The 27742-nt window shown below is 45.4% G+C and overlaps 1 protein-coding gene across 5 annotated transcripts in view; it reads left to right on the forward strand.

Annotated features, from left to right (window-relative positions):
* Positions 1 to 27742, forward strand: part of TPD52 (tumor protein D52) — a 275297-nt gene that overhangs the window by 106252 nt on the left and 141303 nt on the right. For 2 of the 5 annotated variants that reach the window (XM_075353148.1, XM_075353146.1), the window contains exons 2-7: positions 207 to 313; positions 6967 to 7115; positions 13856 to 13957; positions 19717 to 19758; positions 21958 to 22006; positions 26491 to 27055. In XM_075353148.1, the coding sequence (XP_075209263.1) occupies positions 207 to 313; positions 6967 to 7115; positions 13856 to 13957; positions 19717 to 19758; positions 21958 to 22006; positions 26491 to 26604 (563 nt within the window). In that variant the 3' untranslated portion in view covers positions 26605 to 27055. Of the gene's footprint in view, positions 1 to 206; positions 314 to 6966; positions 7116 to 13855; positions 13958 to 19716; positions 19763 to 21957; positions 22007 to 26490; positions 27056 to 27742 lie in introns of those variants that run through there. The other 3 variants (XM_075353147.1, XM_075353150.1, XM_075353149.1) reach the window with 3 other exon arrangements.

Below are 27742 nucleotides of genomic sequence, written 5' to 3' on the forward strand. Positions count from 1 at the left end.
AAGAATTTTGTTAATGGTGGAAATATTTTTGTATATTTTTATTTTTGCTGACATATATAAAATGGTGAGAAACTTTTTGTAGATGGTTTTTGTACCAAAACTCTTTATGTACCCAGTATAATAAAGCTACTAATGCATGATACTTTATTACATCAGTTTTTCTTATAGATATTTTTTTTTTTTTTTTATTAAATTTATATTCATAGATCATGTAAAACCTGAACCCATCCCAGAGGGAGAAGATGCCGCTGCTACAGTACCAGACGCCATGTCTGAGGAGGAACAAGAACAATTACGAAGAGATCTTGAGAAGGTAAAATGTGGGTGAAGGCTTTTATGTACACTGGATAAATACAATCTAGTGTTGCCACTTATAATAAGAGAACAGGGGACCAACCATTAAAATCAAACCCCTATAATGCAAATCCCCCTTTCCGGATGGTTGGTGCTGTAAAGTTTCTCTTAATTTAACTGCTTAGGCTGCTTTCACACATCCGGTTTTTGCCGTGCGGCACAATACGGCGCTCTGCAGAAAAAACGCAACCGTTTTGGGTTTTTATTTGCCGCCGGTTGCGTTTTTTCCTGCATAGACTTGCATTAGCGCCGTATTGTGCCGCATGGCCTTGCGTTGCATCCGGTTTTTGACGGATGCGGTATATTTAGCCCATGTGGCGGCCGGATGGACCGTTTCCTGGCACGTTTTTTTTGTGCGGTGCGATGTGGCGCAATTTACAATGCAAGCCTATGGACGCCAGATGCAGTGTCCTGCGTCAAAAACCGCATCCGGATGAGGTTTTTTGTATTGCGCATGGTCAGTATCAAGCCGCATCCGGCAAAAAACAGACGGGCCGCATGGAAAAACTTATGCAACGGATCCGTTTTTTTCGCCGCATTCGTTGCATAGGTTTTTGAGCCGGATTGTGCCGCTCAGCACAAACCGGATGTGTGAAAGCAGCCTTAGGCTGTGTGCACACGATGCGTTTTTTACCGCGGAAACGCTGCGTTTTGAACCGCAGCGTTTCAGTGGCAAATTGCATGCGTTCAGCTTTCCCAGCAAAGTGTATGGGAAAGCTGAAAAATCAGTGCACATGCTGCGTTTCTTTCCGCAGCGTTTTGGATGCCAAAAATCGGTGCGGAAAGAAAAGCAGCATGTCACTTCTTTTGTGCGTTGTGGCTGCGTTCTCTCCCCCATTGAAATCAATGATGTGGGGTCAGAACGCAGCCATAACGCATGGACCTGCTTTTTTGTTGCGGTCCGCGGCCTTTGTCGGCACGCCAGAACGCAGGCATTTACCTGGAAGTGAGGTCAAGAGGTTTCCTGTTGACCTCACTTCCTGGCAAAGCCCCCGGTGTCGCCAAAGTGCCCGCCCCGACCCCCGACCCCCCTCCCGAAAATCCAACATGGCCGCCCGCACAGTAGCGCACCGGCCGCCCTGCTCCTATGATTTCTGTCGCATGTGCAATAACACATGCGACAGAAAACTGTTCCCCAGGCCCTGCCCGTTCACCCCCTATTCCCCCCGGTGTTATACATACCTGTCCGGTCGCAGCGCTGATCCCCCGCGGCCCCCTCCTCCTTCACAGCAGATGCCGGCCGGTCACATGAGCAGAGCAGCTGACAGCCAGCACAGTGTTCAGTGTGAGCTGTGCTGGCTGCTCGGCACTCTGCACCTGTGACCCGGGGAGAGTGGGTGCAGATTTTTGCACCCACTCTCCTCAAATGGAGGGTCTGCCCTCCTAGAAAATGGGGGATACGTTTCCTGAACGTGCCCCCATATTCTAGAAGGTCCAGAGGCGACGTGGGACATCCATATGGATTTCTGCGGACCCATTTTTTTTAATTAAATTGGAGAACAAGGGAATGATTTGGGGAGTGTTTTTTCTAATAAAACATTTTTTGTTGTCTTTTTTTGCTTTTGTTTACTGTCAATTAGTTATGTCGGGTGTCTGATAGACGCCGTGACATCACTAATTGCTGGGCTTGATGCCAGGTGACATTACACATCTGGTATCAACCCCATTTATTACCCCGTTAGCCAACGCACCAGGGCGCGGGATGAGTTGGGGCGAAGCGCCAGGATTGGCGCATCTAATGGATGCGCCACTTCTGGGGCGGCTGCGGCCTGCTATTTTTAGGCTGGGAAGAGTCCAATAACCATGGCTCTTCCCACCCTGAGAATACCAGACCCCAGCTGTCAGCTTCACCTTGGCTGGTGATCTAATTTGGGGGGACCCCACGTTATTTTTTTTTTTATTCTTTATTTATAAATAAAAAAAAAAGCCTGGGGAGCCCTCCAAATTGATCACCAGCCAAGATGAAGCTGCCAGCTGTGGTTTGCAGGCTACAGCTGTCTGCTTTACCCTGACTGGCTATCAAAAATAGGGGGGACCCCACGCCATTTTTTTCATTGTTTTTTTTTTTTTTTTATTGGATAAATACTAAGCTAGGCACTCTTTAGTGCCACATGAAAGGTACTAAAGGTGCCAGCTTAGAATATGCTGGCGGGGGTAGGACGTTCTATATATTTGACATCCCTTCATCCATTGACGCTTTTTAGGCTGTGTGTCCACAATCAGGGTTTGCAGCGTTATGGGCGCTGAGTGTTTTCCCTGCGTCCATAGCGCTGCGTTGTGCAGTAGAAGCACAGTGGAAGGATTTTTGGAGATCCCATGCCCACTGTGCTTCTTTTCTCCGCAGCATAAACTGACCGGTAGCGTGGCTTCCCGAGCCTCAGCATGTCAATTTATGCTGCGGAGACGAGAGTGTTCTCTGCAGGTAGCATAGAGCTCCACAGCAGCCTGAACCCAAATCGTGGGCATGGGCAGCTGCAGGAAGGCTGGCACTGTGTACTAGACGCCGTGTCGCTGGATCATGGCCACATAGCCTTAGGCCCCTTTCACACGTCAGTGATTCTGGGACGTTTGTGCTTTTTTTTAAACGTACCAGGATCACTGACATACGCAGACCCATTATAATGAATGGGTCTGCTCACACATCAGTGATTTTTCACTGCACGTGTCTCCATGCGGCGTACCCGCGTGTGCGTGATTGCCGCACGGAGACATGTCCATTTTTTTCTGGCATCACTGATGTCCCACGGACCACGCAGTGGTGTGATCCGTGAAACACGTGCCAGAAAAAAACGTGCTTTTAAAATAAAAAAGAATTTAACTCACCCGGCTCCAGTGATGTCCTCTGCAGCCCGTCCTCCCTGTTCCTTCTGTGCCGGCTCATTATTGTCGCGCATATTCATGATGCACGACACAGCCAACCCGGAACCAGCTGCTGCGGGGGTCAGCGCCGGCCGGATGCTGCACCGCGGGAGCGATCAGCACCATGGAGAGCGGGAGCGGGTGCAGGTGAGTTAATCTCTAAGTGCAATCACGGGCCACGGAGAACGGAGCCCGGATTGCACTTAGACAACCCACGTGTACCGTGATTCACGGCACATGGAGGGACATGCGTGTGTTTTACACGCCAGTGAAAAACGTCAGTGTTTTTCACTGACATGTGAAGCGGGCCTAAAAGTGAGAATATTGTTGCTACAGCAACATTTTGGGGGAAGTAGCTGTGGATTCAAAATGCTTAATATACTCCTGAATAAAATCCTTGATGGGTGCAGATTCCAAAATGGGGTCACTTGTGGGGGTTTTCTGACGTATAGGTACCTAAGGGGCTTGGTGCGCGAAGTTTATTTCAACTTTTCCAAAATTCAAATGGTGCTCCTTCCATTCCAAGCCCTCCCATTTATCCAAACAGAATGTGGAGAAGGAAATGACATCACAGGTTTTTTTTTCCAAAGGTCTGTGTTCAACCAACTTTATTATCACTGACAAGTCTTAAAAACCGCACCTAAAAAAACGCATGAAAAACGCATGAAAAACGCATGAAAAACGCATGAAAACCGCATGCGTTTTCGATGCGTTGTTTCTCAAAAAGCATTGTTTACAATTCTCCCCTCTGCCAGAGGGTGCGTTTTTTTCCGCGCGGAAAAAAAAGCAACGTGTGCACATACCCTTAAAGACATAGGCCCTGATTCATCAAAGCAATTTCCTCAGAATTCTGTCATAAATTGACTTTTGAGCAGGTGTAAAATTAGAGTTTTGCAAAAATGTTGCGTATTTTTCACACCATTTTCTCTCAGCTCTGTAAAATGGAAGGAGCTGATTGGGATGCCACAACACTTGAAGTTTCTGATGAGCTGTGGCATTCCTTACTCTAGAAATCCTATTCCAGTCTCTGACTTTAGTAAGACTTGTGGTGATGCACATGGAAGCGCACGACACTCGTCAGAAGCTCCTGAGTCGTGTGCCTCTAAATGAATCAGAAGATTCTGACTCTTACATGACTCCTCATTAAGATCGGGGAATAAATGGCCATTCTTGATGAATCAAGGTCATATTCCAGTGAAGAAAACATATTATATATCCACCTGAAACAAAACAGAAGAAGAAGAATCAACACCTTCTAAATGTGCTGGAGAAAGATGTAATCCATACCATGGATGGCAAAAAGAACAAACCAGTTTTGGAACAAATTTAGCCAGCCATGTCACTCGAAGCAAGGATCACAAAGTTAAGACTTCCCTACTTTACAGACTTTGAAGCAATCACTGGAGAAGGATATAATGGTCTGAAGAATAGAAGGAACAAGGTGAAGCGGACGACCAATAACCCGATGGCTTGATATCCTCAAGATAATGGCGGAGAAGACACTGGTGGACCTATGTAGCCCTCACAAGATCGATCTTCCTACAGAGCATTCATCTATCAAGTAGCATTGGCTCGAGATAAAGCTGAAGACCGTTCAAAGAAAAAAAATAGAATGACTTCGCCAACTAAGACTGCACACTAAATGATTGAAAGTGGCATGCAAGTGGTTCAATAGCAATAATGGGAGCCAGCTGTATTACACAGCCATTCCCTCCACTCGATGTAATAGTACATTAGGAATTGTGAAGGGGTTAATATCTGCTTTTACGTATAATTATATATATATTTTTTTTTTTTGTTTGAATCTCCTACAGGCCAAAAATATATAATGGCTGAGAATTTACAATTTAAAATCTAAAATAATGAGGAGCAAAAGCAATATATATTAGAATATCGCAAAATCTTCTGTTGTACTCCAATTAAGCTTTGTTTAAATAGATCAAAAATATTCTCTTTAGGAGAAAGCTATACTTAAAGGAGTTGTCCATTACTGGAAAACCCATGATCAATGGCCTCAGTGTTAGATTAAAAAAAAAAAATAAAAAATCTAACTTGGATCCCAGTGAAACTTCTATGCACTTATCTCCTGTCGCCCGCTGGTGTCCTGACATAAACCATATCACATGACTGCTGCAGCGGTGGCTGATTGGCTGCAGCCTTTACAATTTCATCAGATTAGAACGGTCTTTCTTTCACTAAAAGCACGTGCACACGTTGAGTATTTGAGTATTTTACCTCAGTATTTGTAGCCAAAGCCAGGAGTGGGTAAATAATTCAGAAGTGGTGCCCGTGTTTTTATGATACTTTTTCCTCTGTTCCGCTCCTGGTTTTGGCTACAAATACTGAGGTAAAAAACTCATTAAATACCGTATTTTTCGGACTATAAGACGCACTTTTTTTCCCCCCAAATGTTGTGGGAAAGTGGGGGGTGCGTCTTATGGTCTGAATATAGGGCTGCGGCTGGGAATGAGGGTGCTGCGGTGGCGCGGGTCATCTGAGGCACTAGCAAGCTGTGGCAGTGTCTGCCGTGACTACGTGGGCCCGTTCATTACATATGCACACCCATCCTCCCGTCCATCATCCCTCAACGCTGAAGCCGGCGCTGACAGGTGGGCGGGATAATGGACAGGGATTGTGCGCATAATTAACAGCCAGTCGTGATCACCCCTGGCAACTACAGCCTGGAGTGATCATGTGTGGCTGTATTCACTGCTCCCCGCGCATTATCATCAGCGCGAGGGGCAGTGAATAAGTACGGTATACTCACCGGCCACTTCCCTGCAGCATCGCGATGCCCTCCTGTCTGCCGGTCCGCTGATCTGTGTAGAGAGCGGTGCGTACATCGATGACTTCATCCCTGTGCACACCGCTAGTCTCCACACAGGTCAGCTGACAGGCAGACAGGAGGACGAGCGATGCTGCAGACAACGGTGACTGATCCACACGGATAAGCGGTGCTGCTGCTGGCACATACTGGGAGGAGCGATGCTGCATGAAGCGAGGAAAGTTGAGTATAAACGTTTGTGTGGTTTTTTTTTTTGTTTTTTTTTTTTGTTTGTGTGATACAGGATACAGGCCATATACCAGGATGGGTGTATATAGCAGGATGAATGGGGGATATATAGCAGGATGGGGGCACATATATAGCAGGATGAATGGGGGATATATAGCAGGATGGGGGCACATATATAGCAGGATGGGGGCACATATATAGCAGGATGGGGGCACATATATAGCAGGATGGGGGCACATATATAGCAGGATGGGGGCACATATATAGCAGGATGGGGGCACATATATAGCAGGATGGGGGCACATATATAGCAGGATGGGGGCACATATATACAAGGATGGGGGCACATATATACAAGGATGGGGTACATATACAAGGCAGGAGGATCATTACCAGGATGGGGTACCTTAGTAGAGAATTTGGGGACATTACCCCTATAACAGTGTCAGCAGCAAATCCTCGCCCCATAAGTGTGTCATGACCACATTTTTTGCTCATTTTTTGCTTAATTTTATTTTCCCATTTTCCTCCTCTAAAACCAGAGTGCGTCTTATAGTCCGGTGTGTCTTATAGTCCAAAAAATACAGTACTCAATGTGTGCATGTGGCCTTAAGAAATGTGAAGCATGTGCATCCTCATTTGTAAGGAATTCGCCAGCAATGTACTAACATTTAATGGGGTACATTTAGGAGTATATTTTGTCTTTTTATAATGTCTCATTTTACATCCTCTCGTTTTAGGTAGAGGAAGAGATACTAACGCTCAGCCAAGTGCTCGCTGCAAAGGAGCGGCATCTAGCAGAAATCAAAAGGAAACTTGGAGTCACCCCATTAGCGGAGCTGAGGCAAAATATATCTAAAGGATTGCAGGACGTGGCCTCTACCAATGTGTAAGTGCAGTCTGTGTAATAGAGGAACGTGTCCCACTCGGAGATGATACCTGTGTGATTTTTCTTTTTCTTACCTTAGTGGTAGTTGGGCAGGACACTGTCATTTATCATTATCAGCATTTTACAGCTCACAGTAAATTTTGGTTAATATCTCTATTTTGTAGTTCAGGCATATGTATCTATCCATCTATCTATCTATCTATCTATCTATCTATCTATATATATATATATATATATATATATATCTATCTCTACCTACACATACAGTTGTTTTTTTCCTACCTCTGGAGTGGTGCTTGAAATCCAAGAATCCTGCTCCATCTTACACTCCCCCTCCAGCTTTTACATTCCTTTTCCGGTCCCATGGCGCCATCTTGAGCCCATCACTTCTGACTGGCCGGAAGTCTTGTTACAAGTGCTCAGTACAAGTCTGAGAGCCAAAAAGAGGCTCTCATAGACTTGTATTGAGTTGTGACTTTAGGCACACTCCAGTAAACACTGGAGCAGCCGATAGGTCACAAATCACTGGAGACATACCAAAGCTGCAGTGATAACAGAAGAAGATGGCAGCAGGTAAGTATGAGACTAGGTGCAGGGGACATCTCTACAGTGGTGAAATGGGGGGGGGGGGGGGAGCAGGACCCTGCAGTGTCGGTGCTCACAATCCACTGTACTGCTAAATCAGCACTCTGTTTCTTCACTGGGAATGTCCCAGAGGTGGACCTGTGCCAATTATGAAGTGATGGCATATCCTAGCAATATATTATCAATTTAAGGGAATGGGAGAACCTTTTTAACCCATGTTAAGGTTTCACACTTTTTTTAGGGGGAGTGGGAAGGAGGGATCGCCACTGCAATTTTTAAATGCAGTGGGCTTTTTTTGTGTTAACACTAGAAGTCCTAGAGAGGGGTCATTTAACATTTCTACCTTTGGAACCCAGAGATGGGTCCAATGACCTGAAGGATTTTAGATAACTTCCTATAATCACCATCTTTTGTTCTGTAATTAAGGCAATTACTGTCGCACCACAGGAGGTTGTTGTTTTCCATTGAGTTTAGCCATTTATTTTCTAGTTAGTTCTATTCAATTTGGACTAAGGGTCATTTGACCCTCTTTCGGGACTTCAGGGGGGAGCTCGAAATTTCTGGGACTTCTAGTGTTAAATAACAAAACTAAGAGCAAATCCATTAGGAAAGAGAAGTCCTTCCTTTATAATTCCCTTTCCCCTTGTAACCACTTCTGACTTTGTCTTAAAAACTGCATAAAAAAATCCCACAAAAATTACAACTTTTATTTTCTTCCCAAATTCTGTAGATGATTTAATTTGATTTCATTGTTTAATACATCAGGTCATTCTGGTAAATTTCCAGTCTGCGCCTCATCAGCATTGTGTGACGGCAGTAATTGGCTAATAGGCTTGAGTAATCGCCCCGTCATATGAGCTGAAATCATTACGCTCATTAGCCTGGAGCCTGTAAACCTCTCCACTCTTTTCTATGTCAGGTCCCCTGGAGTTTTTTGCCTAAAAGCACATTGGATTTTTTTCCTAACAAAAAGCAGCTGAGCAAAACGCTACAAAATGTTGAGAGTATTTCTATATTAAAAATTTGGCCAAAATGCATTCCTGTATTCTACGACATTTAATACATTCCCAATATGAGAACATGTTGCAGTTTTGTAAGGCCTCGCTGATGGTTACATAGGGGTTCGGTACATAAGTGTAGAATACAGTCCGGGATGCATTGCTTATTGGTTAAGGGGAAGAATAATGTTTCTACTGCGAAATGCTTCTACTTTTATTTCACCTGTAATCACTGAATGAAACAAAAAAAATTCCACTTGTTATATGGAGACACATAGCATAACCCCCCTTCCCTGACAATAGTGTGACAGCTATTAATACACCATAAAGGCTCATTCATGTAAGTGATTTTTCTGGCCTGCAAAAAGTTGAATTTCAATCAGTGTTTTGTCTGCATCCATTTTTACCATCATTGTGTTGTGTTTATATATATATATATATATATATATATATATATATATATATATATATATATATATATATATATATATATATATATATATATATATATATATATATATATATATATATATATATATATATATATATATATATATATATATATATATATATATATATATATATATATTGTTTTATTCTTGCATAAAAGTAGTTGCTACCCCTATCAAACTCGTATATTGCACAGTAGATGGATGCCATCTGGCTGATGTCGTGAGTTTTTCATTGACCGATAAACTTGCATTGGGGAGTAGCATCTGTTGGTTGGATCAACATCTCACAAGTGTCCGGTTTTGGTGCGGACTACCATGTCTGCAAAAATACATGGCCAATGGAACTGTCTGCCACATAATGTTCTAATGGTTGGTTCATTACTAAAATTTGAGAGGCCTGGATGTGTGGCGCCCCAGCGGTCTGGTTGCCACAGTAGTGTTGCACCACAAAGGTCAATACTAAGCCTGGAAGCAAGAGGGGGGAGTCCCTTGGCCAGTAATTGCCTAAAAACAATGCAGTTGCTACTCAGGTCAGCAGGGGGAGCTCTGACCTGGGGGAGGAGTAGTGAAGTTGTGAGGAGAACCGGTTTGAACCAGCCAGTTCTAGTCAGAGGGAGTTTTCAGTTAGAGAGAAAAGTGACAGTTGACAGGAGTCCAGTCAGGAGTTGAAAGCAGACTGGTGAGGAGCTGGAGTAGTGCAGACATGCGAGCTGGGGTCTGGGGCTAAGATGGCTCAGCCCAGAAAAGTGAGGTCTGCAGAGAGGCACAGGAGGAAGATTCTGGGGAGAGTGGAGCTGAACCGGCTCTCCTGAGAAGAAAACGCTAAAGACCGGACATCGGAGTCTGTGGTTGCCAGGGTGCTTGTGGTTGCCAGGGTGCTTGTGGTTGCCAGGGTGCTTGAGTCCCGGTAACCGAAGGGCAGGAGGAATGCAGGTCTCCTGGCCCCAAAACAACCCAAAAGTACAGCCGCAATTCAGGGGCCCGGTGTTGTCTCCAGCAGAGTGGCATCAGTGAAGGCCCGCGCAGCTTACCATACGGGAAGTACCACAAGTCCCAGCAGAGAGGGCTTCCGTCAAACTAATACAGCGGGGTCCTGTAGAAGAGAAAGTGTAGGGAGAAGGCCTCAATACTTACCTGCCCAGGGAGATACCCCCAACTGCTTCCAGGCCAACCGGATCGCTACCACCATCTGTACCGGTCTCCCAGGACTTCACCGGTTGTTGCAGAATAAAAGGAAGGAGGTAAAGAAACTACTGTGTTAGTCTGTTATTATCCGTGTCCTGGTCCCGCACCCTGAAGTCCACCAGGCTCCCAAAATAGACTTTGATACCGTGCCCTGGGGTCCCGCTCCACCTGTGGGGAGCAAGATCACCTCAGCTGCGCCATCATCAACTGCCCCGGCGAACCCACAGCGCAGCGGCGGCCCACATAGCCGCAAAAACCACAGGTGGCGTCGCTAACATTACTTAATATTAACTACAACTCCCATCATCACTCTCCCTTTGTTATTGAAAAGACACCGCCAGGGTCACCACCGCTGACATCCCCGGACTAGTCCAACCCTGTTCCGAGTATCCCGAAGGCCCTGGGGCGGGCGTGTCAGATGCCTTTTTTGAAACATATAATATTCCTGGTTATGAGCAATGATCCAGGGAACTAGTATGATTGCCGTATGTGGAGTCGAGAAGAAATTTTTCCCCTGATATGGAGATTAGTGTCTGCCCCATGCGATTTCTGTCTGCCTCTGGATCAACATGTTAGGCTGTTGCAGGGGTAGCGCAGGGCAGTAGTTGTGGGCGAGGGAAGCCCCAGCCACCTCAACAGTGCAAAGGCATTGGTTTTGATAACTTTCTCTGTGACAATTCGGACATGGAGCCCAGATACTTAGCAGGTCTTTACTTGTAATCTCATGTAACACTTGCCAAGCAGGTATATTACGGGGACGTTACAGGGGCCGTACAGTTCACCATACTTTGCTTCCCTGGCTCCGGTGTTTCCATTGTTACTCTGACGCGCCTCATTTTCCCACTTAACTTCATTAGTCCGCACAGCAAAGTTAAATAGTCCTCCACAATACTGTCCCATCACACCCATCCACAGGGATTTAACTTCTAGAAACCATTGGAACAACTATGGGTGGGAGCTCATTCACTGTTGCATTGTGGGTCCTTTTGCCTGGCCCTCAATTAATGGGGTCTTAAAAGGGGACACCAGGGAGTTGCTAACCTGTGGACATTCTTCTTAGTCATGACCTGGTAACATGTGGACGAATGGCCGCTTTGCCCGGTTCTTTCCTGCATGTCCAGGGTGTGTCTGTCCAAATTCAATTTGGTCCACTTTTCCCACTCCACCTCCCACAGATGCAGTTTTAGGCTATGTGCGCACGTTGCGTACTGTCAGTGCAGAAATTTCTGCAGCGATTTAAAGAGCACACGTGCGCTTTAAATTGCTGCAGAAAGAGTCCGTAATGAAAATAAAAAGCCGATTCCATGCGCTCTGCCTGCAGCTCCTCCCATAGACAGAGCGTGGACTGCAGGCAAAGTGCAGGAAAGAAGTGACATGTCACTTCTTAAAACGCGCGCTTCGGGCAGCAGCCGAAGCGCTGTGATCTAAGACGCCACGTGCGCATGGCTCCTATATAATCTTCATAGAATGTAAGCCCGCAAGGGTAGGGCCCTCTTCCCTCTGTACTAGTCTGTCTACTGTAACATGTATATGTATTTTGTATGTAACCCCCTTCTCATGTACAGCACCATGGAATTAATGGTGCTCTATAAATAAATAATAATAATAATAATAATAATAGATTATGCAGGGGACGCAGGACGCATGCAGTTACGCTGCGCTGCAGAGCGCAGCGTAACTGCATGTAATTACGCAACGTGCGCACATAGCCTTACTGTTTTTCCTTCTCCGCCACTACTCACTGAACATTGCTGTTCCCTATTTTCTACCACTAAACTCCCACACTCGAGAGGATTTAGTCTAACTAAAGCTTTACCCCTGCTGCTACCTGCAAGGAACCAGGGAGCAGTTAATCAAAACTCGACCACTAGATGGCCACAGTGTACACTGAAACACAATATACATTATACCAAGTACAACACAAATATCAGTTTACTGCACATTACTCATCTTATACCATAACACGTTTTACTTTACGAAACAGTGGATTGCAGGGTAGAGGTGTCAGAGCTTTACACCCTCTTATAAAGCTATAGGTTGAACTCGATGGGCTTTAAAGGTTATTCTCCTCTCCAAGATCCTATCCCAATATATAGTAGGTGTAATAATATAAGCAAATACCTCCAATTAGTGAATCAGGAGAACTATCCTACATTTCTAAGACGCTTAGCTCATATTTAGGGCATTGCAAGACCTTGGGTATCCTTTGTTACGACCACTAGTAATTAACTGTGATTATATGTGTAGCACCCACGGGGCAAAGGGTTAACTTTAATTGTCACCGGGCTCGGTGATGTCGGGTCTAGGGATGTCACGGGTGGCCCTTTTGCCCTGTTTTTGTGGCCCCGAGGTGTACAATAAAGGAGCGGGGAAGGATGATGGAGGATTGATTTGTGACGCCACCTGCAGTACGCGGCCAGGGAATAGCCGCTGCTGCTGTCGCGGTCCTTCGGGGCTGATGGTTATAGCAGCGAAGATGTTTCTGCTCCCCACAGGTGGAGCGGGCCCTGGGGAGGATGATTAGTAGTGATGGCAGGCGCCAAAGCGCAGGGCGACGGCACCAGTAAGGACAGGCGGACACAGTCTCTGCGGGTTCAAGGTTTTCTCTACTCAGTCCTGGTTTTACATGGAAGTATGCAGATTTTAGTGGACAACCTGAAGTATATTCCACCCTAGGATTCTGCACCTTGCACTGCGCCGGTCCCAAGGGAGCAATGACTCTTCCCTCGGTGACCGTATTGACTCCTGCGTCCCACCAAAGTCACTGGTAAAACCCAACTGCTCTCTTCCTCTCCTGCTGAAGAACACCTCACTGTTGTGTTGCTCCTAACTCCCCCTGGTGGCTGTCCCTCCTTTTGGTTCCCTGTTGCTAGTGGGTGTCAGCCCCTCATGTTTGGTGACTGCCTTAAGACCCAACCCTAGCTGGTCCCAAGTGGGGAGGCCAACCTGTTTGTGCGTAGGAGTTGGTGTGTGGTGGAACCGACCTCCTCTGGATCCAGGGTGAGTACCGCACCTTAAATGAGGTGCAGTACATTGTGGTGACTGAAGCCTCAGTGGCGCCACATATGCATGGTCGTAACATGGATACCTAAGAAATAAGTTTTGTGTTTTTTTTTGTTTATTTTTTTAAAAAGGCTCTTTCCTCATTATTTCCACACCTTTTGTACAAAAAACCCCCCCCACATTCTTTTCGGCAGTAGCATTGTGAATGTAACTCTTTCTTTTAGGCACATTTACGGTAAATTTCCTGTTTTGAGCATGAACAATTGCTAAGAAGTTCTGTGATAGTTCAATTGGTCATTAGTTGCTGTAGTTTTGCGTTTTTGGCCCAGGAACAGTCAAAGTGCATTATACGCCATCTGATTTTTTTAATTTTTTTTGTTTAGAATAGTATTTTGAAGCTGCAGACTTTCTCAAATGTCTCTAAAATAAATGTGATTTTGGATCTGATCCTCCATTGCGTTTAAGTGCGTAATGTAGAGCCCAGATGGAAACATGAGTATTATTTTTTGCCTTCTAGGTACAGGAGGACATCTGAAACCCTGTCCCATGCTGGGCAGAAGGCCTCAGCTGCCATTTCCACGGTTGGTTCAGTCATAACGAGAAAGTTGGAGGATGTAAAGTAAGTTATACAGAAACTCCTGTATACTGTGCAGCCACCGTCCTTTTTCCCAGCTCTGTGTGTGGATGACGTTGGACGTGTCAGCCACAGAGGCCTCCATTGCACTCCTGCGCATGCGCAGTTTGGCCTGTTCTGCTGAGAGCAGATGAAAGTATTGATTCGCCGGCCAGCATGTGTGGGACCTTTCCCTGGCTCTGTGCATTACAGTATAACTCTGCCCCTAGTCCGCCAATTTCAGTGCAGCTGATTGAAACTGGTAAAAAAAAAACCACAAAAAAAAATGCGTGGAAAGCTCATGTTTTACTCCTCTTCTCTTTTAGTTCTAGTTTCTATGGGGTTCAACTAATCCCAGAATAGACCAACTCTTTGTGTTTTTTTCTTAAAACATTTTCAAACACCTAAGGCTGCTTTCACACTAAGTTTTTTTTAACATCTGTCATGAACGTTTTTTTAACGCAAAAGCGGATCCAGTGCAAATGCGTTTTCATTTCAATGCATTTGCAATGGACTCGCGTTAACATGCGTTCACCTGCGTTTGCGTGCGTTATAGTGAGGATCCAGCGACTTGCAGTTTTTTAACATTTTTCAAAAACGCTACTTGTAGCGTTTTTGAGCTGCGTCCAAAGACTGCAAATTGCTGGATCCTGACTAAACAGCATGCAAACGCAGGTGAACGCTGGCATGCTGATAGACAGGATCCTGCTTGCTCTACTAAGCATGCCCAGAACCAGCCTCGCGTGATCAGTCCCTCTCTCTCCTCCCTCTCTCACCCTCTCCCTCCACCCGCTCATTCCTCCCTCCCTCTCTTGTCTCTCTCTCCCACCTGAGAGCTGCGGACACTCATAACCAAGGTAAATATCGGGTAACCACTTCTCTTAGTTACCCGATGTTTACGTTGGTTAAGTGTACAGACGCTCGTAACCAAGATAAATATCTGGTATCCAAGCAAGTTACCCGATGTTTACCTTGGTTACGAACCTCCGCAGTTGTAAGAAGCCGGCTCCCAGTCTGGCACGTTTAGTTCCCCTCACTCCCGATCACATGACTCCAATGCCCGCCCCTAAACATCCAGTGACAGGATCCTGCAAAATAACACATGCGTTAGCATGCGTTTTTTGCTGTAAAAGCAGGATCCGCTTTTACAGCAAAAAAACGTTCATGACGCATGTTAAAAAAACAGTGTGAAAGCAGCCTAAGCTGTCATTTTTTTTTTTATTTTTAATTTCATAAATGAATAGTACACATGTAAATAAGAAACTCTGTAATATATCTTATCAGACTAATCTGCTTCTTTCTCTGCCAGAATTGATCAGTCATGATGACAATTCTCAATTCTGAGGTAAAATCTGTATTCAGTGAGGACTTCTCCATTACTGAGAGAGATGGCAGCTGGTGCTTATGAGGTTCTATGTAGACAGGAGGAAGGAGGTCTAGCCTCTGCCTCTCGCTCCCGCCTCTGCCTCTCGCCCCCGCCTCTGCCTCTCGCCCCCGCCTCTGCCTCTCGCCCCCGCCTCTGCCTCTCGCCCCCGCCTCTGCCTCTCGCCCCCGCCTCTGCCTCTCGCCCCCGCCTCTGCCTCTCGCCCCCGCCTCTGCCTCTCGCCCCCGCCTCTGCCTCTCGCCCCCGCCTCTGCCTCTCGCCCCCGCCTCTGCCTCTCGCCCCCGCCTCTGCCTCTCGCCCCCGCCTCTGCCTCTCGCCCCCGCCTCTGCCTCTCGCCCCCGCCTCTGCCTCTCGCCCCCGCCTCTGCCTCTCGCCCCCGCCTCTGCCTCTCGCCCCCGCCTCTGCCTCTCGCCCCCGCCTCTGCCTCTCGCCCCCGCCTCTGCCTCTCGCCCCCGCCTCTGCCTCTCGCCCCCGCCTCTGCCTCTCGCCCCCGCCTCTGCCTCTCGCCCCCGCCTCTGCCTCTCGCCCCCGCCTCTGCCTCTCGCCCCCGCCTCTGCCTCTCGCCCCCGCCTCTGCCTCTCGCCCCCGCCTCTGCCTCTCGCCCCCGCCTCTGCCTCTCGCCCCCGCCTCTGCCTCTCGCCCCCGCCTCTGCCTCTCGCCCCCGCCTCTGCCTCTCGCCCCCGCCTCTGCCTCTCGCCCCCGCCTCTGCCTCTCGCCCCCGCCTCTGCCTCTCGCCCCCGCCTCTGCCTCTCGCCCCCGCCTCTGCCTCTCGCCCCCGCCTCTGCCTCTCGCCCCCGCCTCTGCCTCTCGCCCCCGCCTCTGCCTCTCGCCCCCGCCTCTGCCTCTCGCCCCCGCCTCTGCCTCTCGCCCCCGCCTCTGCCTCTCGCCCCCGCCTCTGCCTCTCGCCCCCGCCTCTGCCTCTCGCCCCCGCCTCTGCCTCTCGCCCCCGCCTCTGCCTCTCGCTCCTCCTTCCATCATAGAATCTCATCAGCACCAGCTGCCATCTCCTATTTCAGTAATGGGAAAGTCTTCACTGAATATAAATTTTACCTCAAAATTGAGTTTTTATAATGACTGATCAATTCTGACAGAGAAAGAAGCAGATTTCTCTGATAAGATATATTACACAGCTGCTTATTTTCATTTGTACTAATGATTTGTGAAACAAAAATTAAAACGACAGTTACTTTTTTAAAGGTTTCCAGTGTATTGTTTTTTTGTTTTTTTTTTGTCATTACCTTGACAGGACTCCTGCCCATATCCCTGATCCTCATCGCTATGTGGTAACCCCCTCTATTGTTCTATACGGGGCTCTAATGTACGTGATGTGATATTGTATTAATTCCTGTGCCATTCCTGGCACTTGCTCCCCTGAGACATCTGCTTTATTTCACGCTCTTGAATTATTTAGAATTTTTCCAGTTTATTTTCAGGATCTCCATTAAAGCCTGTGCTTACAAAGGCTGCCAATATAAATGGGCAGATTTACCAATGCTTTTGTGCCATTTTCCATCATTTTTATGAATCCATTGCTGCACATTATTATAGACTCCTCTGCACTGGAGGATTGCTGCTTTTAATAGGAATCCGACTTGTGCACCAGGCGGATGTCAATGTCTATACATTTTCCCCATTGTGGTGTGCCACCGACAAACAGTCAGGAATTGAAGCATAAAGTATATCGGAAATGTGTGCACATTTTACAGTGTCAAGGCGGAATGGCTAGTTATTGGAAATCACTTGCCTTTTTGTAACTAAAGAGGATCTGTCACTTGCCATTAATATGTAGCTTTTCGCTTCCACCATTTGGCTCCAGGGAAGAGGGATTCCTGGTGAGACACCAGAACAATAAACATAATCCTGCCCAATTTAGGAGAACAGTTTTATATACACCAGGTTCTACTAATTTCTAGAGTTGGGGAGGATTTGGAGGACCCAGACCATTGGCCACGTCCGTAATCTGTGGCCGCTGGATGGGAACCATGAAAATGGCCTCCTCCCTGATATAGTCACCAGCTCCTCCTTTCCATTAACCGGACTAACGTAAAATTATGGTTGATGCGCCTGGCCAGCTGATCAAAAGAAGAGCCGCGGATGCCGGCAGATGAGGTGGTCCAGCAAATCTATTCGCACCAACTCTACAAATTACAGGTCATGTTTCATATGAGCATTATTGCCAAAATATTCCATATAGCAACTAAAGTGGTTACACTTCTGAACTGCAGAACTTCTGAAGCCCCTTCTTGCCCACCATATTCAGGCTTTGAGAAATGTTGCATAGTCGGACAGGATTCCTTCTCTCCTGTTAGTACAGGTTGTGTGTTTAGCTGCCGTTTCTTGTGTGGGTCTGTTTTGTATTGACATCTTACACTGAACAGATGCACTTGGTGCTGACGGCTGAACCTCCTGCCAAGAATTAATTTATTAAGGCAGTCTAATATTTTCGCAGATATATGGATGTTACATTGCTGGCCTTCTTCTATTAGAAGCATGTACTTTAAGTTAGCAGAAATAGGAATATTTTGTTCCAGATTTATACCCAGATCTGGACAAAGTGAACTGGAAAGTCAAATTCTGAATTTCATTTTATTTTTATTATTATTGTGCGGATTCTATACTTATCATCAATTGCAAATCCTAAACCTCACAAATCAATTCTACCATTTTTAATAACATTTTTTTACATATTTGCTCATGTCAAGGTGATGCCGTAAGTGGAGGATATCTCCTGTTTAGTTTGTACACTGTAACAAATCTTTTTATAGTATTTGTTTCCCTTCATATTATGTGATCATGTGTTCACTTTTCGTCTATAGATCAACAGAACAGTTCATTGAAAGGACAGCAGCTGCTTTTATTTTTATTTTTTTTTTCATGTAGACTTGAACCTTTTTTAAAACATTTGTTCACATCTGTAGCAGGTCTATTCTTTTAGCGTTTTTTTTTTGCAGAGTATTTCACGTATTCAAATGAATTGTCAATGTATGTAAAACACTGTGGAATTAATAGTGCTATATAAGTGAATAAATATTATCATAATTATTATTATTGTTATTATTGTTATTATTATTATTATTATTTTATTATTATTATTTGTAAAAATCCATAAAATAAGAGGTATCTTAGGGTTTCTACTAAACAGTCCAGCTCACCTGTTGTAATTCATTGGAGACAGGAAATTTTTGACCGTGCACAGACCAGAAGGAGAAGGCCAACTCCGAGCAGATGAGGAAATAAATTTGTAGGATTGTCCAGCAAACAGGTCCAAAGATTAAAAGTAAAGTTTTTTTCTTTATTTCATCGTAGATAAAATTCCATCATGTCAAGTACAAAAATTATAGAGTAGGAGGACGCGTTTCGGATATCACATCCTTATTCTGTCTCCCTTAGGGTTTCTGCATATTCTGGCAGAAAAACTCACCAAAAACTAGGTGCTTTTTTGCTGCATTTTTTTTACAATGTGTTTTTCATAATGAAATCAATGAATGGAAGGGCAAAAAAAAAAATGCACCAAGAATTGACATGCTGCAGATTATTTTCTGCACCAAATCTGCAAGGAAAAAATATGAAACGTGCACAATACTTCAGAATTCTCATTGACTTTGCTGGCCTGAGGATGACAAAACAGCACCAAAAATGCATTAAGAAATGCACTGTGTGCACATGTTCTTGCATAACATTTTTCCTGCCAACACTGGTTTTTGAAGCAGAATAGAAAATTTTGGTGCAAAAACCAGACGTGTACACACATGTATATGGGGTTTTCCAGTCCTATGTAAAATCTAGTTGAATCAATGCAGAATTTAAGGCTCTGCAGCTTTCTAGTGTTTCAGTTTCTCATCCCGTTAAAGACTGTTAATGATTGGAAACCTGTCGTCAGCATTTCACTTCTTAAACCTCGGACTCCAGTCAACTCTATCGCTGGTTAATATTTAGCCCTGACCCACTGCTGCTTATAATACAAATTTATTTTGGATTTCTCACTATACCCTTGTTCCCATGCGTTGTTGTTTTTTTTCTTTCACTAGAGCTCTCTTATCTGGGAGCTACATGGATGATGGTTTACAGTGGTGTAACTTTGAACATTTTTCATTGGTGCCCACAAGCTTCAACAGGGCCCTGGCTATAATGGGTCTTTAATAGCTTTGATCTCCAATGGACCTTTTGATCTCCAGTGTTTTTTGAGCTCCAGCGCTCGGGTGTGACTGCAGCTCCTGCACCTGCTATAATTATTTATATAAAATACTACATTTAGTTTCCATCTTTTCGATTTATTGCCGTCTTTAATGCTCTTTTTCCTGTAACCAGTGTCTCTCCCTCCTGTAAAGTCTGATGTTGGTAGCTATAATGTTGTCTTCTTTTCTTTAATGCTGCCTACTAGTATACGTTCTATACAGCATTCAATTAGTATGCCTGCTATGAGGTAAAGTATTGAGCAGTAAGGTTAATTAACATGTGCATGACTTCTGCCTATGTAATTGTTAGAGGGCATTTGCCTTGAATTCATTCCCTTTGTGTTGTTTCCTTGCATTTATTGTTTTTTTTTTTTTTTTTTTTTTTTTTTTTTTTTTTAGCATATATTTGAGATCTAGTAAAAATAAAATAAAAATCTCACAATCTGGCCTGTGGGGGGAGCTGTTGGAATTTATGTGTGTATGCTAATTAGGCAGACCTGGCTCTCTGGCAGCATTTAAAGGGAACCAATCACCAGGATTTTCGTGTATAACCTAAAGCCAGTGCTATACTGGCATTATCAGGCTGATTCTATACATAGCTGTAGTGGTCAGCTCGGATGTTTTAGGGTTTGAAATCCAAGAAAGTGAAGTTTGTAAAATGAGCAGCTTCTTGAGTGGCAGCAGCTGAGGATCAGATCATATATTCATAGTTATCCCCTCCCTCTGTTAGAATTAGCATAAGTATTATACAAATGACTGACTTAGTCTAGCAGGACCTGTGTGAGGTCATACCCATGTGACCAGAAGGGGCGGGGCCTCATCCACCAAAGCTGGATACCAGGTCACATGGGTATGACCTCACACAGGTCCTACTAGACAAAGTAAGTAGTCTGTATAATACTTATGCTAATTCTAACAGGGGGAGGAGAAAATTATGAATATATTATCTGCTCCAGTGCAGCTGTCACTCAAGAAGCTGTTCATTTTACAAACTTCACTTTCTTGGGTTTCAAAACCTAAACATTCGAGCTGACCACTACAGGTATGTATAGAATCAGCCTGATAGTGCCAGTATAGCACTGGCTTTAGCTTATATATGAAAATCCTGGTGATTGGTTCCCTTTATTGACTCACTTGGCCTGTTTTGCTTTATTAGCATATCACAAAGCAATTAAATGACCCCCACCCAATAAATAACAGATTTCTATTCATGGGTAATCCAGCTGCACCCATTCCGCAGTGGGGGAGTGAGCAGGGTCGGTCACCTCCACAGAGATCTGCCAGGTCACATGCCCAAGAGGCAGACATTACACACTTGTCCCAATTATGATTCCCCTTTTTTAAAATGATGGTCTCTGAAGCCACAATAAAGAATATACAGAAAATGTTCTGTAATAACATGTGTTCCCTTTTAGGTATATAATTGTTCTTTATAATAAAGTTACTTATTGATATTACCAGTTCTAGGGTTGTTGCATATATTATGGTTCAAAAGTTGGAGATATCTGGTAATTTTTTCCTGAAGTGTGGCTTGTGATATCATTGGAGATGTTGGTGATGTCCTCTCCATCTCATGGTGACAGGAAAGCTAGAGACCGGCATCTGCTCACGACTGGCTGAAAATGAGGCAGAAAACAATCCACATCACCAGTGGCTAAAAATGCACCCACAGCAAACTAATAGGCAAAGGTTATGTGGAAGACACATCTTGCACTCCCCATTAGCGTCCTTTTCGCGTAATATACTGTGAACCCTTATCAGTCTTTCAGGCACTAAATTAATGCCCAAGTGGTTGACTAAAGGCCGCTTTACACGCTGCGATATCATTATCGATATCGCTAGCGTGCGTACCCGCCCCCATCGGTTGGGCAACACTGGCAAATCTCTGCCCGTGGCTCACATCGCTAACACCCATTCGGCGTCACAGCAACATCACTAAGCGGCCGCCCAATAGCAGAGGAGAGGCGGAGATGAGCGTCCGTAACATCCCGCCCACCTCCTTCCTTCCTCATTGCCGGCGGCCGCAGGTAAGGTGAGGTTCCTCGTTCCTGCGGTGTCACACATAGCGATGTGTCCTGCCGCAGGAATGACGAGCATTGTACCTGCAGCAGCAATGATAATTGGGAATAGGAGGGATGACACCGATTAGCAATTTTGCACGTTTTTGCGACGATGCAAAATCACTCATAGGTGTCACACGCAATGACATCGCTAAAGCGGCCGGATGTGCGTCACAAATTCCGTGACCCCAACGAGATCGCTTGAACGATGTCGTAGCTTGTAAAGCGGCCTTTAGTCTCCACTGCCACAAACACAAAGGCTGTTTTAACACATGCTTGAATTTCTTTTATACACATTTATCTTTGTACTATAGAAATACAAATATAATATTCAATATTTTCCATAATACATGAAATGTAATATTGGTTAAATTTTTATCTTTCTAGGAATTCACCCACTTTCAAGTCATTTGAGGAAAAAGTAGAAAACCTGAAGGTGCGTGATATTGTTTCTATGCATATTATATGCACTGTATATAGGTGTTGTCATGCTATAAATAGACTCTATAAAGAAGTATAAGAGCAAAAAAAAATGAGTGCTAGGTTTTTTGTATTTAAAAGGAATCTGTTAGCAGGTTTTTGGTATGTAATCTGAACAGCATGATGTAGGGGCTGAGAACCTGAATCCAGTGATGTCACGTACTGAGCTGTTTGATGTTTCAATAGTCAGTATTTTATCACCAGGAGATTATCATTACAGGACTGCCACGTGCCTTCCAGTCTACCATTCTGTGTAACCCCGCCTCCAGCACTGATTTGCAGCTTTCTGATAGTGTACAGAAAGTTGTTAATCAGTGATGTGGGTGAGGTTATATAGAGCTCAGGATTCAGAGCGTTGCTAGATCTGCAGCAGATAAAACACTGATGTTATCGAAATGACAGCATGCAGGCAAGCAAGTGACACATTGTTGGAATGATGGCCTCTGTCCCTATGCTGCTGCTCTCCTTCGCCAAGGAGAGTGTGTGTGGACATGGCTTTGGGCGGGGTGCATGAAAATTATTTGTTGATTCAGACTGGTGTCCATCACCTCTGCTGCCAGTCGTTGATGCTGTCAGATAGTGAGACACTCAATACCAGAGTGCACTTGTCCAAACGGTCTTGGTTACTTTTCTTTTTTTCTTCACACCATTATGACAGATCTGGCTTTCCTTTCTCTCTCTGTGGGGTACTGTTCTTCATTCTTTGTCCTGCTATCTCGGACCTCATCCTTAATACTCCAGGGTCTGTGCCTCCTTGTACCGCACACGTTCATCTATTTCTGGACCCCAGGGGCTTCTCTTGCAAGATGAATCTCTAAGCCCGCTGGGGTGAGCCATAGGATCCGGACATCCAGAGGTTACCTCAGGGTTCTCTGACTCGCCCTAGCACTGAAGCCATGTCCTCACTTTTGAATCCACTTATAGACTACAGTTCCTCTGGAGTTCTCTTGTCTAGCCATTCGCCCTGCCACCTGTCACTCCTCCCTTTTTCTACCTTAACCCTATCTTATCTAAAACTCACTGTACCACTGACCTAACCCGACCACTAGGTGGCAGAATTTGCCAAACTAGTCTACAATCCCCTCCTCCTACATACGGAACCTGTTCTTCTCTAAAAAACACTTAAATCCAAACATATATACTTCATGCTCCTCTCAGATTTCATAGCAAACCCTGGTGACATATTCCTTTTAATACTCTGTGGATTTTCCTAACCCACGTGCACCATTCTTGGGGCAGAGTGATGACTGCATTATGATTTCTAGAACAGAAAGTGATAACTTTCATAGGCAGCGCATAACTACATCCATAGGGGCTCACCCCTTTTACCCATTGGGACTGGTTTTTGGAGAACAACAAATTGCATTAAGGGGTTTTCCTCTGCACTGATATTGATGCCCTAGCCATCACGCTGTTAAGAGGCTGCTCATGGGTTCTTCTCCCAATCGATTCATATTCATTCACTTGAATGAAGAGTAGTTGACAAGGATGCCGTACCACATACAACCTTTCGACTACTGCTTCAACAGTTTCTCATTCTCCAAACTTAAAGGGGTTGTCTTATCCTATTAAATGGGTAAAATTGCAAAGTGTTTTTAAAACCAAGCAAGTTACCTCTTATTAAAAGTCCTTTTGGCTCTCAAAGTGAACGATTTCTAATTCTGTAACTTACAGCTCATGACCATGGTTATTGGCCACATCTGAGATGGCCGGTCTCCTAGGCAAGGAGTGCACCTGTTTGAACTATAGCTATGTATATATAGCTATAGCTTGCAAGCGCGACTCTAAGGGGTACTTTGCACACTACGACATTGCAAGCCGATGCTTGCGATGCCGAGCGCGATAGTCCCCGCCCCCGTTGCAGCTGCGATATCTAGTGATAGCTGCCGTAGCGAACATTAATGATCGCTACGGCAGCTTCACATGCACTCACCTGCCCTGCGACGTCGCTCTGGCCGGCGAACCACCTCCTCATTAAGGGGGCGGGTCATGCGGCGTCACTGCAACGTCACACGGCAGGCGGCCAATAGCAGCGGAGGGGCGGAGATGAGCGGGACGTAAACATCCCGCCCACCTCCTTCCTTCAGCATAGCCGGCATGAGATGCGGGAAGCAGGTAGATGTTCCTCGCTCCTGTGGCTTCACACACAGCGATGTGTGCTGCCGCAGGAGCGAGGAACAACATCGTACTGTCGCAGCCGCGTAATTATGGAATTCCCCGACACTACACCGATGATAAGATTACGACGCTTTTGCCCTCGTTAATCGTATCATCTAGGATTTACACACTACGATGTCGAGAGCGACGCCGGAAGTGCATCACTTTCAACATGACCCCACCGACATCGCACCTGCGATGTCGTAGTGTGCAAAGTGCCCCTAAAGCTGGTCGTATTGCTGGATCTACACAGCCTCAATATCCCTGCACTTATCCCATGCTGACTGGGAGAGCCAACAGTTTAGGCAAGCTGTCGGTAGGATTAATGCTCCTAAGCCGTTTATGTGGGCATGTAGGTCATAGGAAGCTGAATTAAAATGATACCTTGATATCTGTGATCCGATGTCTCTTTAGGGTATGTCCCCATGATTATGACTCACTGTGTCTTGGACACAGCGGGTCCTGACCTGGGGGGCCAAGAGTCTCCTCCGCAGGAGACCGCAGCTGCTCATACCCACGACCAGGGTTCAGTGCACTGCGGTCTTTCGCTTGTGTTCTCCCTATGGAGGACGCATACGAATCTGCAAAAAACAACTGACATGTTGCGGCTTGGAAAGCCACACCGCAGGTCAGTGTTTGCTGCGGAAAAATACAAGTACAGTGGGCACGGGATTTCTAAAAGTCCTGTCCACTATGCTTGTACTGTAAAATGCAGCGTTTTGGACGCAGCTGAAGCTTGCTGCGTCCAAAACACTGCAAACACTGATCATGGGCATGCACCCGTAGAGAACGTTAAAGGGAACCTCTAATTAGTTTGTCTACACCAACTGTTGGCAACATGACAGAAACCCACATTTTTCTTAGATTTTGACACCTCATTTACATACTATGGCCTGGATACTCATCTCCCTGAAAAAAAAATCAATCTCCAGAGATTATTTTAAGTGAAAGGAGGTGTTACCAGTGTGAGACATGTAATGACTGACAGTCTGCTCTCCTGATAAACAGATCTCATACTGGTACACCTCTTTTCATTTAAAATAAGCTCTGGATTCAGATTCTCAAGGAGATTTGTGTCTGGCCCATAGATCTTTAAAAGTTAATTAACATATTAATAAAAATGTGTGTTAAGCGGGCTTTACAAGCTACAATTTATCTAACGATGTGTCAGCGGGGTCACGTCGTAAGTGACGCACATCCGGCATCGTTAGTTACATTGTAGCGTGTGACACTTCCGTACGATTGAACGTTAAAACGTTGATCACATGCACGTTGTTCAATTACTAAAAATTGCACGTCGGGTTGTTCAATGTTCCCGAGGCAGCACACATCGCAGTGTGTGACACCCCGGGAACGATGAACACAGCTTACCTGCCTCCCGCGGCTCCCGGCCGGTAATGCGGAAGGAAGGAGGTGGGCGGGATGTTTACATCCCGCTCAGCTCCGCCCCTTCCGCTTCTATTGGCTGGCTGTCGCGTGCCGTCGCTGTGACGCCGAACGTCCCTCCCACTCCAGGAAGTGGACGTTCGCTGCCCACATTGAGGTCATATGGAAGGTTAAGTACGTGTGAAATAATAGTTTGTGCAACACGGTCAACAAATTGAACGTGCCGCACATACGATGAGGGCGGGTCACATCCCATACGATATCGTATGCGAAATTGTAAGGTGTAAAGCAGGCTTAACACAGAATTAAAAAACATTGAATCACAGATCTAAAGGTATTATTTTATTCAGCTTCTTATGACCTACATACCCAGATAAACGGCTAAAGGCCCCGTCACACACAGAGATAAATCTTTGGCAGATCTGTGGTTGCAGTGAAATCATGGACATATTGTTCCATTTGTACACAGCCACAAACCTGGCACTGATTGTCCACAATTTCACTGCAACCACAGATCTGCCAAAGATTTATCTCTGTGTATGACAGGGCCTTTAGGAGGGTTGATCCTACTGACAGGTTCATTTTAACCACACAGATGGCCCAAACTTTTGATGTCCAGGAGACGGGAAACCAGTGCATTGCTGAACATAGGAGCATGAGATGCCTTTTTGAGATTTTGGTCAAACTAAAAAAAAAAAAACAAAAAAAAAAACACATCAGCAATATGACTTTTGCACTAGTGTTCACTGTTCCATATAAAGTTTTTTTATTTGGGAGCGTCTCCCAAAGAGGTTTTATGTTTTATAGACCAGGACAAAAAAATTGTCGCTGTCGCAATGAACGTGAAACTTTTTTTCAATCTGTACATCACAGCACAAATGTTTGTCTTTCTTGCAGTCAAAAGTAAGTGGCACCAAGCAACCCGCCGGAGATTTTGGAGAAGTGTTGACCTCCGCAGCCAACGCCAGTGCCACAGATGACCTCACAGAAAAGGATCTTGAAAACCAGTGAGGCCGCCATTGCGTTCAGCCAAATCTGAAAGATGCTGCAGGATAATTGAAAGCACACCCAGAGCGCCCCCTTCTGTTCTCCAAACGTTCTGTTTCCAGTGCCCTTTTTTGCTTTTTTCTTTTGTCTTTTGTGTATCTATCACTTGCTCACAGGGCAATTGGCCGCCATTTAGTAGCTGAACTCTGCAAATGCTAAACCAAGGACCGCAGCCACCACCACTGCAGGTGACGGATACAGTCTTACATCACAGACCATTGTGCATATATTTGTGATAGAAAAAAAAGTTATCCAAATGTTTGGTGGGTGGGAAAGACAAAGGGATTTTTATGCAACTTGTTACATTACTCCTTTACTACTGCCAAGATTTTTGTTACACACTGAATTCTGCATTTACTGTGTAGACACTAATAAACCTGAAATAAATGTGCGTGAGAACAATGGCTTCAATGTATGCTTCCGCCTCAGTCTGGTGATGTTGGTTTCTGTTGTGTTGTGTGATTTCGATAAGTCTTATGACTTAGTATTTCTTCAAAGTGGAAGGAAGATGATCAAGATTTTGCTTAAAGGGAAACAGTCAGGTCCCACATGCGTTCCAACCTACAAGCAGGGTGATGTGTGGCCTAGTAACCCCTTCCTACCCATCCCTTTGTTGTAATAGTGTGTAATGTGACTGTATAAGAATGTTTTTTGTACCCTATGAAAATAAAAATGAGCAGGGGCTCTAGCCCCATGAGCGTCGAATCACCTTGTGGGCGTTTGCATGTTTTCCGTGGTATCATGCCCCTGTGGGCGTGATACCATGGGTTTACTTGAGCGACGTCACTGTCAGCGCCTGGAGATCCCGTGCGTGCGTACTTGCCATTCCCGCAGCCGGGGCTTGCTTCTCATCTTCAGACACGCTCTGTGCATGACCGTAACCGCAGAGTCTTCTGAGCATGCGCAGTGCGCGTCTGACGTCGAGAAGCAAGCACCCGGATAACAAGGCTGCAGGAATGGTAAGGCTATGTGCCCACGGGACATTGTACCCGCGGACTTTGCCGCAGGTTTCTCGCAGCTGCTCCCCGGAATCCGCAGCTATCCATTGCTGTGGGATTTGAGCATTTTTGTTGCATTAAACCTGCGGGACAAGTGCAGAAAT

The sequence above is a fragment of the Anomaloglossus baeobatrachus genome, chromosome 6, assembly GCF_048569485.1.
Source record: "Anomaloglossus baeobatrachus isolate aAnoBae1 chromosome 6, aAnoBae1.hap1, whole genome shotgun sequence".
NCBI lineage: Eukaryota > Metazoa > Chordata > Amphibia > Anura > Aromobatidae > Anomaloglossus > Anomaloglossus baeobatrachus.